The sequence below is a fragment of the Mobula hypostoma genome, chromosome 21 (assembly GCF_963921235.1).
Source record: "Mobula hypostoma chromosome 21, sMobHyp1.1, whole genome shotgun sequence".
NCBI classification, from domain to species: domain Eukaryota; kingdom Metazoa; phylum Chordata; class Chondrichthyes; order Myliobatiformes; family Myliobatidae; genus Mobula; species Mobula hypostoma.
Window position 1 is genome coordinate 48853423 of NC_086117.1, and position 18966 is coordinate 48872388.

An 18966-nucleotide genomic window follows, 5' to 3' on the forward strand; every position below is an offset into this window, starting at 1 on the left:
ATACTAAACTTTAGTTAAAAATAAAACACTGAGTATTTTACATCTTCCAAAAGTTGTGAAGGATAAATTGATAGAATTCCAGCCCATCAATTTCCCTTTAGCTCAATAATGCTAATTAGCACAAGTAAAAGGTAAGCATTTGAGATCTGCTATAACTATATTTTGTTCACGATTTCAGCAGAGAAGTGAAGTAATTTAAAATATAAAGTTGCATTCCATTTAAAGTAATGGATAAGGGGATGTCTTATGAACACAGCCATGCCCCATCTGCTGAGGTGATGATTCCTAGACCAGAGTGTTTTACTTCAGTTCCTTGTACTGTCAGTTTTGAACATGCAATAAAAATGGGCAGCAAAACTGTCTATAAAAGCCCTAGTAGCTTTTTAAAAAAAAAATACATCCTTGTAAATTCATTAGATCAGCATTGTAAATCTTATGCAATACAAAACAGGGCAACAAGAACATTATTTATTCAAAAATTATAACTTCCTGAAAAGTATCTGCTGTAATTTTTCTTGAACCAGGGAGAGTGTTTGCTAATGTTTCAACATAAATTTTATGTTCAAAGCTGTTTTGAATCTATTTCAGTTTCACTAACAAAAGTAATAGCTGTGATGCCCTGAGCTTTCAGTCTAATTCTTACTTGCCTGTCTTTCATCAATGTAGCAGGTAAAATGGTTCCTTCAAGAAATTGGACACAGCTGGCAGAGTTTTTCATTAAATTATATTCCACATTAAAATTTTGATGTTAACTTCTTGCTTCTCCCATTAGATCAAGAGATATCTGTTCTCCATAATCATGTTATGTTTTGTACTTCTACAATGAATGCATGGTGAGTAGAGGCTCTGAGAACCGACCTTTAGACACTCAGTGTTCTGCCCTGACCTTTGGTCCTGTATCTCTTTTGTATCAATAAGATGGGAGTCTGTTGCAGTTTGCTGAACTGTCACTTAAAATGGCCTGGCCTTGATATTGCCAGCTTGCTCCGGTTAATTTTATCTGATTGAGTAAACCCAAAGCTATTGATTCAGGCACTGTCTATATCTCCCTCCAGATTTTTAGTGAAGTCTCAGAAGATTTCTGCAAAACTCTCTCTCTTCTGGCTGAGACCTTAACAGAAAAGTGTACAGCAACTCACACCATGATTGCTCTTCCTTTGGCACAAGGTGCCAAGGAGCAGTGAATCCAGGAAATAGTTTGCAGAATGACCACCTATTACGATATATCCAATCTGACCGTTAATACTTCCTTACTCAATAAAATGATGCAACATCACATTTGGCAGTAATAATAGGAAATCAGTATTGAAGATTGTGCCACAGTTTCACTTGAAAGATAATATAAGCAGTTTGTGTCTTTTCACGGAGTGCACATGAATGACTGATTCATTAGTTACATCTGAATAAATCTTTGAATTAATTGCACTTGCCGATGAGTTCTACTTTATTTGTAGTTCTCCTATCAATGCTGTAATGAAGATGACCAAAATATTCTGAACAAGTTTAAGTTAGTATTTAGAAATCTATGTGCATATAGGTTTGAGGGTTAATTAATTTAGCTTTTGAAAGCCCCTGCACCCAATAAATCAGTTTTTAATTAAAAAACATTCACTAACTATGCCTACTGACACCGGTTTCTAAGTAACCTCATCTTTTTTGATCCTTTTTGTTATATTACAGAGATAGTCTGTCATGGAGCTCATGCCTAGGACGACCCCACTTCCAACTACTAAAGCAACAGGAGAAATGACAGGCACTCTAAATGAACAATTAAGTTTAGATTTGAAGCCCCTCTTGAACTGCAAGTGCTTAGACAAGAAGAGTCTACTGTGCGCTTAAAAAAAGGCTGAAAGAACCACATCAGTACTTGAACTTATGAAAATGTTTCAATTCCATCTTGATATGCAATGCGAAATTCCCAAGTGAAAATCCTCATTTTCATTTAAACTTTCCTACAGATGTTCTGCAGTGGTTGACGTGAAGCACATGCAGTATGAAGCAAGTTGAAGAGAATAATTGTGCTACCTCTCTCAAAGGACCAAATAAAGCATTGAACGGGAAGGAAGCTTGAAATCAAGTCAAGTACCATTTATGCTTCAGAAACTAACTCAGTGTTAAGAAAATTTAAACCTACCAGGAAAGAACAAAGGAAAATGAACGACACGAAGTAGAAGTAGGCAAAATCACTTCCACATTCATCTCTGTCTATGCCAGAACGAGGATCACATGGACTTTTGCTCAGACATGCCAGCATTATTTCTTGCCAGCCTTCACCAGTGGCACTCCTGCAGATAAAAGATCCATTTGAAATATCATTAATATATAATTATATTTTTAAAAGTCACCTTACATATTCTGACTTTCATTAGGAAGAACCAAAGTTAAGCACATTCTACATTTTCAAATGAATTAATATGACAGTAATTTATTCTCAGCTAGCTTTATGAAATCAAATTAATCCAACTATTGATGTCATGTCACACTTAAAGAAGGATGTCAAATGTCCTAAGGGAGGTACAGAGATGTAAGTACTACCAGGGTAAAACCAAAGATTAGGGATTCCTGTTACAGGGAGTCATTCTGAGTCTGATCTGTTTGAAGTACAAAGGAGACTTTTTTTTAGATTATGAGAACACTCAGTCCTCATTTATTGCCATTTAGAAATGCATACATGCATTAAGAAATGATACAATGTTCCTCCAGCGTGATATCACAGAAAAACAGGACAAACCAAAGACTAACACTGACAGAACCACATAATTATAACATATAGTTACAGCAGTGCAAAGCAATACCATAATTTGATAAAGAACAGACCATGGGCACAGTAAAACAAAGTCTCAAGTCCCGATCGACTCCCGAGTCCCCAATAGCAGGCGGCAAAAGGGAGAAACTTCCTGCCATAAATCTCCAGTCACCGACAACTGCCGAAGCATTGGAAGCAGCTGACCACAGCCGATACTGAATCCGCCCATCTGAAAGCTTCGAGCCTCTGACCAGCCCCTCCGATACCACCTCCCGAGTGCCATCCTCTGCTGAGCGCCTTCAACCTCGCCCCAGCTGCTGAAACAAGCAAAGCCGGGGATTCGGGGCCTTCTGCTCCGGAGATTCCGGTTACCACACAGTAGCAGCGGCAGCGAAGCTGGCATTTCAGAAGTTTCTCCAGATGTTCCTCCATACTCTTATGTCTGTCTGTATCAAATCAGAATCGTGCACGGTACCCTACTTGACAGATTACAGATATCATTCACCGGAGAGGCCGCGCACACTGCATCGCGCCATCATCTTCTCCTCCTCCTCCTTAACAGAGGTATTCCAAATTATAGTCTGATTTGACAAGGCAAGGGAGGGAACTTGCTTCCTTTGCTGCTCTATAGCCAGATGTCAGAAAACTAAAATACCAGAATCAGAAAGGAAGTGGTGACAACGCAAAAACATTACGCAGTAAGTCCAACTCCATCGCTAGCTATCGAGCAACTTGCTGATGGGATTCTTCTGCAGTACTTGGATGTTCTTAGTATCCAGCAGAGACTTGCAAGGATGAAAGTGACGAAAGGGTCGAACAAATGCACCTTTGATTGGACCCGGAGTGAACAGGAAATCATGGCTATGGTTCCCCTGCTCCTGGTTGCTAAGTAACAGTGGCTTCTGGGAAGGGCTGCTGAGTGAGTGCAAATCAGGGCCCAGCTCCCTTGCTCTAAGGAGTAAGCAGCTAAACAGGTACCCAGCTCAAACTACACAATTACAATTTGATTTACTTATTCCTGAAGGGTGATCATCCAGTGAAACACTGGTGAGCAACTAACTTAGGCTGCTGTAAATCATGTAGAGAAGGTATCCTGCTCCTATTGGATAAGAAGTTTCAGGATCTTCACCCTGAGATGCCGAATAAATAGCAATCAAATTCCAGGTCAGGATAGTGGGCAACTTGGAGAGGTACCAGCAGGGAGTGGCACTCCCATCCACATGAGGAAATCTGCAGATGCTGAAGATGCAAAGCAACATACACAAAATGCTGGAGGAATGCAGCAGGCCAGGCAGCAACCATGGAAAAGAGTAAGCAGTCGATGTTTTGGGCCGAGACCCTTCAGCAGGACTGGAACAAGATGGGGGATCGAGTCAGACTAAGAAGGCTGTGGGGAGTGGGGGGGGAGGAAGAAGTACAAAGTGGCAGGTGGTAGGTGAAACCAGGAGGAGGGGAGAGGATGAAGTAAAGAGCTCAGAAATTGATTGGTGAAAGAGATAAAGGGCTGGATAAAGGGGAATCTGCTAGGAGAGGACAGAAGATCATGGAAGAAAGGGAAGAGAGCGGAGCACCAGAGGAAGGTGATGGGCAGGTAATGAGATAAGGTGAGAGAGGGAAATGGGAATGGGGAATAGTGAAGGGGGGGCAATAATTGGAAGTTGATAAATTGATGTTCATACCATTAGGTTGGAGGCTACTAGATGGAATATAAGGTGTTGCTCCTCCAACCTGAGTGTGGCCTCATCGTAGCAATAGAGGAGACGATGGACAACCATGTCGGAATTGGAATGGGAAGCAGAACTGAAGTGGGTGGCCACTGGGAAATCCTGCTTTTTGAGGCAGACGGACCAAAGGTACTCGACAAAGCGGTCTCCCAATCTATGTCGGGTCTCACCGGAACACAGGAGGTCACATCAGGAGCACCGGATACAGTTGATGACCCCAACAGACTTGCAGGTGAAGCGTTGCATCATCTGGAAGGACTCTTTGGGGGCCAGCATGGTCACGTGTAGGGGCAAGTGTAGCACTTGTTCTGCTTGCAAGGATAAGTGCCAGGAGGGCAGATGCGCGCGAAATGGAAGATTTGTGGGTGAGGCAGCATTGATGGTGGAGGAAGGGAAATTCCTTTCTTTGAAGAAGGAGGACACCTCATTAGTTCTGGATTGAAAAGCCTCATCCTGAGAGCAGATGCAGCAGAGACAGAGGAATTGAGAGAAGGGGATGGCATTTTTACAATTGACAGTGTGGGAAGAGGTGTAGTCTAGATAGCTGTGACAGTCAGTGGGTTTATAAAAGATATCAGTAGATGGATAGTCTCCAGAGATGGAGACTTGAGAGATCAAGAAAGGGAGAGAGGTGTCGGAATTGGACCAAGTAAATTTGAGAGCAGGGTGGAAGTTGGAGACAAAGTTGATGAAATTGATGAGCTCAGCATGGGTTCAGGAAGCAGCATCAATGCAGTCATAGATGGAGAGCAGGAAGAGTTAGGGAACGATGCCAGTGTAGGCTTGGAACATAGACGGTTTCACGTATCCAACTAAAAGCCAAGCATAGTTGCAACCCATGCAAGTGCCCATGGCTACATCTTTGGATTGAAGGAAGTGGGAGGAGCTGAAGGAGAAATTGCTGAGGGTGAGGACCAGTTCCACCAGACGGAGGAGAGTGGTGGTGGAGGGGAACTAGTTGGGTCTGTCATCAAGAAAGAAGCAAGAGCTTTAAGGCAGTCCTGATGTTGGGAATGAAGTGTATAGGGACTGGACATTCATAGTGAAAATGAGACGATCGGGACCAGAGAACTTAGTCATTGAAAAGATCTAGGGTGTGTGAAGTGTCACGAATGTAGGAAGGAAGGGACTGAACCTGGAGGATAAAACAGAGTCAAGGTATGCAGATACAAGTTCAGTGGGACAGGGACAAGCAGAAACAATGCGTCTACCTGGCCAGTCAGGTTTGTGGATCTTGGGTACGAGGTATAAATGGGAGGTGTGGGGTGAGGGAGTTATGAGGTTGGTGGCAGTGGATGAAAGATCTCCAGAGTTGATAAGGTCGATGATGGGACAGGAGACAATGGGCTGGTGTTCCTCAGTGGGGTCCTGTACAAGGGGTAAGAGGAGGTATCTGAGAGTAGCCCCTGGCCTCAGCAAGGCAGAGATCAGTCCACCAGATAACTACAGCATCCCCCTTATCTGCAGATTAGATGGTGAGGTTAGGATTGGTGCAGAGAGAGTGGAGAGCAGTGCGTTCAGAAGGACTGTGGTTGGAATTGAAGAGAGCAGCGGTGACATTGAGATGGTTGATGTCTCATTAGTAGTTAGCAATGAAAAGATCCAGAGCAGGCAGAGGACCAGAGTGGGGTGTCCAGGAAGAGGAAGAGGGTTGAAGATGGGAGAAGGGGTGATCGGCACAGGGTGGAGAATCCCTGCCAAAGAAGTAGGCTCAGAGACGGAGGCGACAGAAGAAGAGCTCAGCATCATGGCGGGCACGGAGCTCACTGAGGTGTGGCTGCAGGAGGATGAAGGTGAGGCCCTTACTGAGGAGAGAACATTCTGCCTGAGAGAAGGGAAGGTTCGAAGGAATTGTGAAGACCTGTCATGAATAAGAGCTTGGATCAGAGGGTGGAAGAGGGTTGGTAGTGTCTGAGGAGTTGGGAGGCTTGGGATGCTCTGGGAGGGTGGGGTGGGAGGAATATGGAGGTTCTGAGGACCCAAGTGTGATGGTGGGACCCGAGAGACACCGGATTGCAGGGTGGTGGTGGGAGAAGGGGAGACTGGGGTTCCTGTGGTAGTTCGTGAAGTCTCAGCCCGTCGGTCAATGTCCGGGCTGGAATCTGAGTTAGAAGTTGTGCAATTAGCAGTTTGAAGGTGTCCATGGTCACTGGAGCCAGAATTGATGGTGGTGGAATCTGGGTTCTGAATCCACTCGGGATCATCAGAACCATTGTTGGCGATGTTAGTGTCACTGGTCCAGAAATGCCCAGAGCCACTGGGGCTGGAGATGGATTCGGAGGGATTCATAATCTGGGGGCGTCGAATGGAATCAAGGTCCGAGTGGGAGGCAGCAGGGGTCATGGTCTGGGAGTATCCAGGGCCGGCGGGGTTGGAGACGATGGGTTCTGAAGTCTGCGATCTTCTGATCCTTGCTGGACGTGAGGAAGGCAAAGAACAGGCGATTGAAAGTGTGAATCCAGCGGACGCTAAAGTATCGGAGAGGTCGATAGCAGGTGGAGGAGAGAGAGACCCAGAGATGTGGCAGCCACTAGTCACCTCCTCATGGCAGAAAGGATGGAGCATAGAGTGCAGAGAGAGAAGCAGCAGAAGAATGTCTGTACCTGGTGTCCTTGGTGGGTCCGAATCGAGAAGCTTGAAAACAGATCTTGAAGCCACGTGGCACAAGATGGCAACAAAGGAAAGTTCCCAGGAAGCGTATATGGCTGTGGTAGAGGGTCTGGGTGAGCACATGGTCGCAGAGGACAGCAGAGATCACAGAGAGAGGGCTTCACTGAACTCCCATCCACATTGTCCACACCGTGTCCCAATCAGGTTTATTATCAGTCTAATATGGTGCGAAATTAGTTTTTGTTTTGGTGACAGCAGCTTAGTGCAGATATAAAATCATGATAACTAAATAGTCAAAGCAAAAGGAATAAGGAAGCAGGGTGCATGAGTTCTTGGAACATCCAAAAACCTGCTGATGGTGGAGAATAAGCTGTTCCTGAATCACTGTGTGTGGGTCTTCTAGCTGTTGTATCCCCTCACTGACAGTAGTACTGAGGAGAGGGCATGTCCTGGATACTAGGGTCCTTCGTGATGGATGCTACCTCTTTGAGGCACCGCCTCCTGAAGCTGTCCTCAATAGTTGGGAGGACTGTACCCATGATGGAGTTGGCTACGTCTGCAACCCACAGCCGCCGCGTGCAATCCTATGCTTTGGAGTCTCCTTACCGGGCGGTTTTGCAACCAGTCAGAACGTGCTCGTTCTGTCTACAGGTCTTATTGTTTCTCCTCCAAACAGTCTCCACCTGGACAACTACTCAGAGCTCACTTTCCCACCACCTCGGTTGAAACTGCCCAGCAAGGATGTTGATCCCATTCTGGTTTAGGCGCAACCTATCCTGCTTTACAGGTCCCATGCTCCCCAGAAAATATCCCTATGATCCAGGAAATTAAAGCCCATCCCCTGCACCATTGCCTCAGTCACATATCTGTCTGACCCATCCATCCTACACTCACTAGCTAGTGGTAACAGTAGCAATCCAGAGATTACCACCTTTGAGTTCCTGTTGTTCTGCACCCACTCTCCCATCCTATGACAGGTCATCAGTCCCTCAGCAACAATCATGGAAGAAAGCAGGTTAAAAACATTTTGGTAAAGTATTAGGTATAGTTTTACAATGTGCTTTTCCACCACATCTCACCCCACATCATCTTTTCCCCATGCCAGCCCAAACTGCCAGAAATCCTTGCAAAGGTCACCAGCTATAGCCCTCAAGCAACACACATCAAAGTTGCTGGTGAACGCAGCAGGCCAGGCAGCACCTCTAGGAAGAGGTACAGTCGACGTTTCAGGCCAAGACCTCATACCATTCAGTAAAACATCTCAGTGGAGCCGAATGTTTGAGTGGCAATTGCCAACACCAGTATAGGGACTGGAGGAGTCAACTACACAGTGAGGGACTGGCTTTGTCATTGAGTGAGCGGCTCGACAATCAGACAACCACGCCACCATTTTAATCACCTTCTGACCAGTCGTTATTCCACTCAACCCAACAACTACATCTTTGCTCTTTACAAGAGAAATTTGGCCGCTCTCATTCCCTCACACAGTAGACTTCATCCTTAAAATACTTAACACAGCTGTCTTTTGAAGGCTGAAACTGAATCTGCCTCAGCCAACTCCTCAACTACCCACCAGCGATACATTCTACATCATCACCAGTTGCTGTGCTGGATTAACTCTTCTTCCTATCACTTTGGTTCCTTTGCCAACTCTGCTCTCTCTCTGCACTCTGGCTCTTCTGCCAGAGGAACAGTTTCTCTCTATGTCTAGAAGCTGAATCAATTGAGGTCAAGACATTGGATTTTCAGAGCTAGTTCATTTCATTTAACTTCTGGTGGTAAAATACCCAGCTGCAAATATATGATTATAGGTAATGTACAGGTGGAATCTGTGGATGTGAATTCTTTCTTCCATGGTCCAAAACTTGTCAAGTTTATTATGAATAACAATTAGAACACCAACAAATTAATTCACTTTTGATATTGAGATGTGCCAATAGTGCCATTAAGAATGCAATTCGTGCAAACAGCTCTGATGGAAATCTTCAAATATTCCCATTTTAGACTGCTACAGCTGAAATCCACAGCTACAACCATGGACAATACAGTAAGCACCATTGTTTTAAGGTGATTAAAAAACCTATTGCAGCTCAAAGTCAACGAATCTCGTGGTAATCTGCAGTCGCAAATGTGGTTCCCCTTTATGACAGTGGAAGAGAGGATGTTACACAGGATTAAAAATGTGTTTAAGGCTAAGAGGGTTCCGACTTCCACCACCATCTATTCTGCTGACAAACATACAGTTTCTAAAAAATAAAATCAAAGATCTCAGAGTTAGATTGTTCTACCAGAGGGACATCAGGGACTGTTGTGCTTTTTGTTTCACGGAGACGTGGCTATGACCTGTCATTCCAGATGCAGCAATAGAGCTTGCTGGCTTCACGATTCACTGCCAAGGTAGAAATGCTGAGTCCTTCAAAGCAGAGAAAGTGGAGTATACTTTACGATTAACTCTTTGTGGTGCATAAACATGGCGGTTCTGTGTCAGTCTTGTTCACCTGATCTAGCGATCAAGTGTCTTCATTTTATCTGCCGTGGGGGTTTTCAGCCACCATTTTAATAGTGATGCACATTCCACCTCAGGCCCACGTCAAACAGGCTTTAGAAGAACTGAGCAATGTAACCAATAGGTATGAAACAGTGCATTCCGAGGCCTTCCCTATCATTTTGGGGGATTGTAAACATGGCAGCTTGAAGAAGTCCCTGAATAATTATCACCACCATATCACTTATGGAACCAGAGGAGCCAACATACTTGACCACTGTTATGCTAACATCAAGAACACTTACTCTGCCAACCAATGCCCACACTTTGGAAAGTCTGATCACCTGGCTGCACTTCTACTTCCTGAGTACAGGCAGAAACAAAAGACCAAAGCACCAACAGAGAGCACCAAGAAAGTATGGATAAGGAAGATGGAAGAGCATTTGAATCATTCGACTGGACTATATTCAGGAATTCATCCTCGAGTCTGAATGAGTATGCCACAGCTGTCACTGACTTTATTAAAGCCTGTGTGGATGAGTGTGTGCCTACGAGAACATACCATACATACCCGAATCAAAAGCTGTGGATGAACCAGGAGATCCTCAGGGCTAGATCTGTGGTATTCAAGTCTGGTGATCCAGAACTATACAAGTACAACTTAAGAGGACTAGCTCAAGAGCAAAAGCACAATTCTGACTGAAGTTAGAGGTGCAAATGATTCACGTCAACACTGGCAGGGTTTGGAGGCCATTATCTCCTAGAAAGCAAAATCTAACATTATGAACGGCAGTGAACCTTCACTTCCACCTTTGAAAGGGAGAATAAAACTACAGTTATGAAGATACCTGCAGCATTTGGCGACCCTGTGATAATCTGTCTTGAAGGCTGATGTCAGAACATCTTACAAGAGGGTGAACACTAGCAAGGCAACAAGCCCCAATGGAGTACCTGGTAGGGCTCTGAAAATTTGTGCCAACCAACTGGTAGGTGTGTTCAAAGACATTTTCAATCTCTCATTGGAAATTCCCACCAGCTTCAAAAGGGCAACAAATATACCAGAGCAGCAGAGTGAGCTGCCTTAATGACTATCATCCAGTAGCATTCAAATCTACCGTGATGAAATACCTTGAGAGGTTGGTCATGGCTAAAGTAAACTCCTGTCTCAGCAAGGAGCAGGACCCATTGCAACTTGCTTATCATCACCATCGGCCTACAGCAGATACGATCTCATTGTTTCTTCATGTGGCCTTGGATCCCTGGCGAATACTAATACTTACGTCAGGCAGGTGTTTAATGACTATAGCTCAGCGTTTAACTCAGCTCATTCCTACAGTTCTGATCAAAAAGCTCCAAAACCTGGTCCTCTGTACCTCCCTCTGCAACTGGATCCTTGACCTCCTCACTGGAAGACCACAATCTGTGCAGATTGGAAATAACATGTTCACTTTGCTGATAACACTGGTGCGCCTCAAGGATACGTGCTTTGCCCACTGCTCTACTCGCTATACACCTGTAACTGTGTGACTAGGCATAGCTCAAGTGCCATCTATAAATTTGTTGATGACACAACTATTGTTGGCAGAATTTCAGATGGTGATGAGAAGGTGTACAGGAGCGAGACAGATCAGCTGGTTGAGTGGTGTCGCAGCAACAACCCTACACTCAATGTCAGTAAGACCAAAGGACTGATTGTGGGTTTCAGAAGGGGTAAGATGAGGGAACACACACCAGTCCTCTTCGAGGGATCAGAAGTGGAATGGGTGAGCAATTTCAAGTTTCTGGGTGTCAGCATCTCTGAGGATCAATCTGGGACATAACATATTGATACAGTTACAAAGAGGGCATGGCAGTGGCTATATTTCATTTAGGAGTTTGAGATTTGGTATATCACCAAAGGCATCATAAATTTCTACAAATGTACTGTGGAGCTCATTCGAACTGGCTGCATCACTGTCTGGTGTGGTGTGGTGGGTGGGGGGTGCGGGGGGCTGCTGCACAAGATTGAAATAAGCAACAGAAAGTTGTAAACTCAATCAGCTCGATCATGGGCATTAGCGTCCCCCGGCATCCAGGACATCCTCAAGGAACAATACCTCAGAAAGACATATCATCATTAAGGACCTCCATCACCTAGGACACGCCCTCTTCTCATTGCTACCATCAGGGAGGAGGTACAGGAGATAGAGTGCATTGAGATAGAATAAGGGAATGGAATAACTTTAAAAATGTGTGTGGGCTGAGTGTTTAGCTATTCTGAATGTTAAAGATCTGGCAGATCCTTTTTTAACAGAATAAAATAAGCCTAAATAATATGCTTTAGAGAAATGAACCTTTCATTCCTCCCTTTGCACCTTCCACCATACCTGGCATCCAGTCTCGTCACAACCTCTTCCCCTTTCTGCTGCCTCATGAATATTCCACTGACTCTATCTCACACTATGATTAGTCTGACACAAGTTGAGCCAACATTATTTTTCTTTGCCGCTTCACTGAATCTACAGCATGAACTGAGAAATGCAACTTCGTTGAAAACAATTTATTGGTCGTCACCTCCCTGTTTGACCAACATCCACCTATTTGGCCTCATGACAAACAATATACCTGATTCTTCATGAATCACTCTAGTATAAAGATGCCGAACCTCCTGAAGACAAACTAAAATCACATCACTTTCCTCTCTAGTTTGGAAGTCAATAATCTTTGTGCTTTGGGCTACCTAACTATATTGATTGCTATCGAGTTCTAGCTTTCATTTGACTGTCACAGAGCCATGCTGAATGGAAACAGGCCCTTTGCTCAAGAGGACCAGAATTTAAAAGCAAGGATGTACTGTTAAGGTTTTATCGTTCATTGTTCAGACCACATTTGGAGTACTGTGAGCAATTTGAGCTTCTATATCTAAGGAAAGACGTGCTGGCATTGGAGGTTCCGACGAGCTTCACAACAATGATCTCAGGAGTGAAAGTATTAATGTACAAGAAGAGTTTGCAGTCTCTTGGCCTATAGTCACTGCAATTCAGAAGACTGAGGCTGCACCTAATTGAAACCTACCATATACTGAAGGCCTGGACCGAGTGAACATGAGGAGGATGTTTCCATTAGTAGTAGTGTCTAAGATCTGAGGGCACAGCCTCAGAATAAAGAGAAATCCCTCTAGAGCTGAGATGAGGTGGAATTTCTTCAGCCAGAGAGTGGTGAATCTGTGAAATTTGTTGCCATACAGGGCTGTGGAGGCTAAGTCACTGGGTGTATTTAAGGCAGAGATTGATAGGTTTTTAACTGATAAAATGGTGAAGGGTTACAGGGAGAAGATGAGGAAATGGAGTTAAACAAAATCAGCCATTTTTGAATTGTGCAGCAGACTCAGTGGGCTCAATATCTTATAGTTCTCCGATGCAGGAAAACAAACCAAGCCGATACACAATTTCTATTTCAGGAAACAACCTCGTAAATCTCTTCTGTACCTTCTTCGGTACAACCATATGTTTTCTATATATGTGACCAGAATCCCACACAATTTGTAAGATTCTTTGTCTTTTATACTCCAATAAGTATACGATGTAAACAGTATATTTCCCATTTTTCAGGAGATCTGCATCAACAACATGTCCTTCCCTTGAGCTGTTTCCTCAAAATGACTTACCCACCCCCTCACAGTTTTTTCCCTCACTCATGCTCATAGAACCTTTGAAACAACCCTTGTGTTTTTTTCCCCCTGCTGGCACTTTTTAAAGTAATTGAAAATGTTGTTAACACCCAAAAGATCCATCACTGTGTATGTTCAGGCCTAGTTGACAATCCTAAGCTGAGTTTCTATTTTGAGTGTTCAAATGAATTTCCCACTGCTGATCTTCTGTGCACCTGGAACTGTGCTCCAGAACATTCCAGAGAATTAACTGTGGCATTTTTGACAGGTTGTCATGGTGCTATTTTAAATAATTCATTTAATTGTCTCTCATCAGACCTGTCTAAATGCCTCTGAAGTCATCCCTCTGTGCAACAATTTTACTAACCACTGAAGCTGAAAATCAGAAATAAATTTAATGTTTCAAATACCCAGCAGTGGGTCAGCATCTATTGAGAGTAAGACAGAATCATGTTTCAGGTCAAAGACCTTTTATGTTTTCGGATGAAAGATCATAGACATAAATTATCATCTACTTCTCTGTCTGCAAGTGCTGTCTGACTAGTTGAGTTGTCTCACTATTTTCTGCTTTCCTTCCCGTACAATAATCATTGGCTTCTCTTATTATTTCTGGCTGTTTAAGCTTGGGATTTCCAAGATTCCGTCCTCTCCACGTTCTCTTTGAATTACAAGAACTTGGACATTATGTATCCTAAGCTCAGTACTAGTAAAATGAAATTTTAAAACAACAACTTTAGGTTGATGGTGCTAAATACCTTGTGGGCACATCAGCCATTGTCTGTCCTACATCTGCACAGTCCACTTAAGGATTTTCTCCCCTGTTCTTTCATTCTCTGAATGTAAACACTACTGGCATTTACAGTCCATTTCCAATTGCCTCAGAGCTGAGAAGGCAGTTCAGAGTCAATTACGTTGGGTGACCTGTCATCACAGAGGACCGACCCAGTAAGAATGGCAAAATGAAGGACATTAATTGAGGTCTAATCATGATTATATCCCTGAGAAAAGATTTATTTGATTACTTGAAGTCACCTCAAGTTATATCTCTTGGTTCCTTTGACTTGAGTTGACTTGTTCAGGTCAGTGGTTCTGAAATCCAACCATTATATCATCACTTCACTGGAGTGCCCTTCCATCTCAACTTCTTCAAAGACTTCAATGGGTCAATTTAATTGTGTACCTTTGAGATCTTCATCTTTTTTGCTTAACTCTTCATTTTCACTCCTGTTTGCCATTTGACATGATTGACTTCCCTGACTGAAAACCTGCAAGCTGCTCTCTCTCTCTCTCTCTCTCTACCTCCTCCTTTCCACACCCACTCCACCACCTTATCTTCAACTCCATGATTTTCTCAATTCCAACCCCTGAAGAAGATGGCCGAGTTTGTCATCGAAACGTCGGTTATGATCGATACCTGTACCCAGCTGGAAGCCCAAGAAGATTTCATTCGTCCAGTGTATTGTTTCCCTCATCACCTTTCCTCTGACACTCTACAGAGGAGCACGATAGCGCAGTCAACAGAGCTGCTGCCTCACAGCCCTAGTATCCCAGATTCAATCCTGACCTCGGGTGCTGCTTATGCATGTTTTCCCTGTGAGCATGTTTTGTTCTGGTACTCTGGTCTCAAAGACATGAGGCAGGTAAATGGAATTGCTTCAGCTGTTCCTCTGCGAAATGGTGGGAGATCTGATCAGAATGTATGGATAACAAAATGGGATTAGTGTGGGATTGGTGTAAACAAGTGATTGGTGGTCAGTGCTGCCTTACTGGGCCAAATTGTACCAGTCCATTGTTCAATGTCCTTGGTCTCATTTTGTCTTGTCAACCCTGTTGTTCCCCATTCTTGATCCTTTACCTGGGATTCTCATCAAAAAAATTGAACAGGAATTCTTTGTAATAATTGATATTTCCTCATTGACAATGATGACTATTTTCAGATGCTAAAATCTATGACCCAGAACGACCTCATATTCAGGACAGTTCTTATGTTTTTGAGCAATTTAACCTGCTCCTGAGTTGCACTCTTTGGTATTCATGGTAACTGTCCTGTTATCTGGGAATCATTTCACAAAACAACACATTTGGTTTCTATTATTTTACCTGAATAAAAGCATTACAGCTTGTAGGAAGGTCCTAAAGTTGTTATGACGATTAATTGCACTATCATCATCCAGCGCAATGTTCCCAAATACCTTAAAAAGCAAAACAAATATTTTCATGTAGTAGCAGTTTTCATTCAATTAATTACTTTTATATTGTAACACAGACAAAATGCTGGAAGAACTCAACAAGTTCCTTCAGATTCCTTCTTCCACTTGTCCCCTCACAGTTTCTTACTTCATCCACTCCCCCACCTTCCCCCTCACCTTGTCTCCTCTATCACCTGCTGGTTAGTTCGTTCTCCTTCCCTCCCTCTACCTTCTTATTTGGGCTTCTACCCACTGTCCTTCCAGTCTCGGCCCAAAATATCAACCGTTTACTTCACTCTGCGGTTGCCGACTGACTTGCTGAGTTCCTCCAGCATTTTTGTGTGTGCTGCTCAACATTTCCAGCATCTGCAGAATCTCCTGTGTCTACATTTATATAGTGCCTCCTTGATCCAAAATGTGACTTCGCAAAAACAGAGATTTACTAAAATGGAGTCATTGTTAGGACAAAGAATAAACTGTACCTGACTGGGCATCAAGATCTCCAAACAGCAATGAGATAATGCCAGATAATTTATGCTTGTGATGTCAGTCAAGGGGCAACTATTGGCCATGCCATTGGTATTAACCCCTGTAGTGCTTTAATGCAGTGCCATGGAATCATTTACATCCACTCTTCGGAATCAGAATCAGATGTAACATCTCTGGTGTTGTCGTGAAATTTGTTGTTTTGTGGTAACAGTACATTACAATACATAATTTAAAAAACTATAAAGTACAATAACCATATATTTAAAAATCAGTTAAGTAAGCCATTGTAAAAGAGAGGGAACAAATACTGAAGTAGTGTTCATGAGTTCATTGTCCATTCAGAAATCTGATGGTGGAAGAGAAGAATCTGTTTTGTTTTCTGTTTAGTTTAAGGTGTTTTTGCTTTTTTTCTTGAACAAATCTTTTGAACTTTTTTCGTTTCAATTATCAAGAGATCGGGAGGAACTATCTGGATATGATATTTGAACCTTATGTTTGTATAAATGATTGCTATTATTGTAAACAACAGGAATTCTGCAGATGCTGGAAATTCAAGCAACACACATAAAAGTTGCTGGTGAACGCAGCAGGCCAGGCAGCATCTCTAGGAAGAGGAGCAGTCGATGTTTCAGGCCGAGACCCTTCGTCAGGCCAGTCCTCTTCCTAGAGATGCTGCCTGGCCTGCTGCGTTCACCAGCAACCTTCATGTGTGTTGCTATTATTGTAATCCTGTTCTCTTGGTATTGTTATTATTGATATGTTCATCTAATATGATTATAATGCAACAAAAAGATTTGAAAAGAAAGAAATCTGATGGTGGAGGAGAAGAATCTGTTCCTGAACCATTAAGTGTGTGTCTTCAAGCTCCTGCACCTCTTCCTTGATGGCAGCAAAGAGATGATGGCGGTCCTTAATGATGCATGCCATATTTTTGAGGCATTGTCTTTTGAAGATGTCCTGGAATCTGGGGAGGCCATGATGAAGCTGGCAGAGTTTGCAACTTCCTGCAGCTTTTTTCAGTTCCTGTGCAGTGGCCCCTCTATACCAGATGGTGGGACACCCAGTAAAAATGCTCTCCATGGTATAATCGTAGAAATTTGCAAGTGTTTTTGGTGATATACCAATTCTCCTCAAAATCCAAATGAAATATAGCCACTGTTGTACCTTCTTTGTAATTGCTTCATTATGTCGGGCTCAGGGTAGATCCTCAGAGATGTTGACACCCAAGAATTTGCAACTGCTCACCCTCTCCACTTCTGATCCCTCAATGAGGACTGGAGTGTGTTCCCTCGAATTCCCCTTCCTGAAGTCTACATTTAGTTGCTTGGTCTTACTGACATTGAGTGCAGGGTTGTTGCTGTGACACCCCTCAACCAGCTGATCTATCTCGCTCCTGTACGCCACCTCATCACCAATGAAATTCTGCCAACAATAGTTGAGTCGTCGTCAAACCTAAAGATGACGTTTGAGCCGTGCCTACACAATTGTGGGTGTAGAGAGTGTTGACCGATGGGCTAATCACACATCCTTAAGCCAGAGCTGACGGTCAGTGAGGAGGAAATGTTATTTCCGATCCACACGGACGGTGGTCTTCTGGTGAGGAAGTCAAGAATCCAGTTGCAGAGGGATTTATGGAGGCCCAGGCTTTGGAACTCGTTGATTAATGCCAAGGGTATGATGGTGTTGAACTCTGAGCCGTAATCGATAAATAGCAGCCCAACATAGGATTTGCTTTTGCCCAGGTGATCCGAGCCAGGTGGAGAGCCAATGAGATCGCATCCACTGTAGACCTAATGTGTCAATAGGCAAACTGCAGTGGGCCCAGGGCCTTGCTTAGGCAGGAGTTAATTCTAGCCAGGACCAACCCCTCGAAGCACTTCGAGTGCAACTGGTCGATAGTCACTGAGGCAGCTCAGTCAGCTCTTCTTTGGTACTGGCATGATGGTCGCCTTTCTGAAGCAAGTGGGAGTCTAATAATGGTCTAAGCATCAGTATAGATTTTAATGCTCAACCTTTTGGAGTGGAGCTCCAGCTCAGAGGAACGTGAGTGACACACTGATACCTTTTATGTTAATTTAAGTTTAGTTCTCAATAATGTAAAGAATTGTCCAGTCTCTCCTTGATGTACACACAGCTTGTTAAGAATCTATGCTAGATTTTCTAACATTTAAATGGATCTTAGAACAAATTAGAAATAATTTTGAATCATGAACACAAACTGACTCATTTCAATGTACTCTCCAAATTAAAATAAAATCTTTAGATCCAGGGTAATTAATATGCAGACTGTTAAAAATAAACACAATATTAATACAAGTACCATAGTATATGTAGAATGTAATATAAAACACAATATAAGTAAATATAAAAAATAATAACAACATAAATCTAATTCACAGTGCAGATTCTTGCTTTTTGATTTAGGGGATAACGGAGAGCTCGGTGCTCCTGCCTTGCTGATCTCCGTCAGAAATTGGGGGTTCTTCTGGTTTTCTTCCAAAAAGCTATGCTGGTAGGTTAATTGTCTGTTGTAATTAACAGAGGAATTAGAGTCGAGTTGTTGGACAGGGGTGAGAGAGCTGTGGGGGTCAGGTGCAAAGCAGATTGCATGGCTGGCTTGCTGTTGGCATGGCCCCAAAGGGATCAATAGCCTCCTTATGTGTGAATACCAGACCAGGATTTGGAAGCATTTTGAATACGGTCAATAAAGTGATGAATCATTTCAAATAAAATAGCAGTAAGCCCAAGTTATACTGAACCAAGGGAATTCAACCACACTGATCCAGAACCTCCCTACAGGTGAAGTGTTACAGAAATAGTGAAACTTCTCTTTTCATTAAAAAGTGTCCACAAACCAAATAGTTACTTCAATAAATGGAAAAAAGATGACTGTGTTTACAATAACTAAACTCTTGAGCTAATGTTGCCATTATAATGCCAAGCCTTCCTGTTGAAACTTTCTGTGAATTTCTTTCCACGTTCTGTGCTGAGGAGGCACTTCAAAATTACAAAAAGGTGCAGCACAGGCAAGTAACCTTACAGTCCTTATCCGTGCCAATGGTGATACCTATCTC

The 18966-nt window shown here is 43.2% G+C and overlaps 1 protein-coding gene across 3 annotated transcripts in view; it reads right to left on the minus strand.

Moving 5' to 3' along the window:
* Positions 1 to 18966, minus strand: part of LOC134359997 (probable voltage-dependent N-type calcium channel subunit alpha-1B) — a 910000-nt gene that overhangs the window by 81010 nt on the left and 810024 nt on the right. For all 3 annotated transcript variants that reach the window (XM_063073960.1, XM_063073961.1, XM_063073962.1), the window contains 2 exons: positions 15315 to 15406; positions 2135 to 2285 (listed from right to left, as the gene is read on the minus strand). In XM_063073960.1, coding sequence (XP_062930030.1) covers positions 2135 to 2285; positions 15315 to 15406 — 243 coding nt within the window. The remainder of the gene's footprint in view (positions 1 to 2134; positions 2286 to 15314; positions 15407 to 18966) is intronic.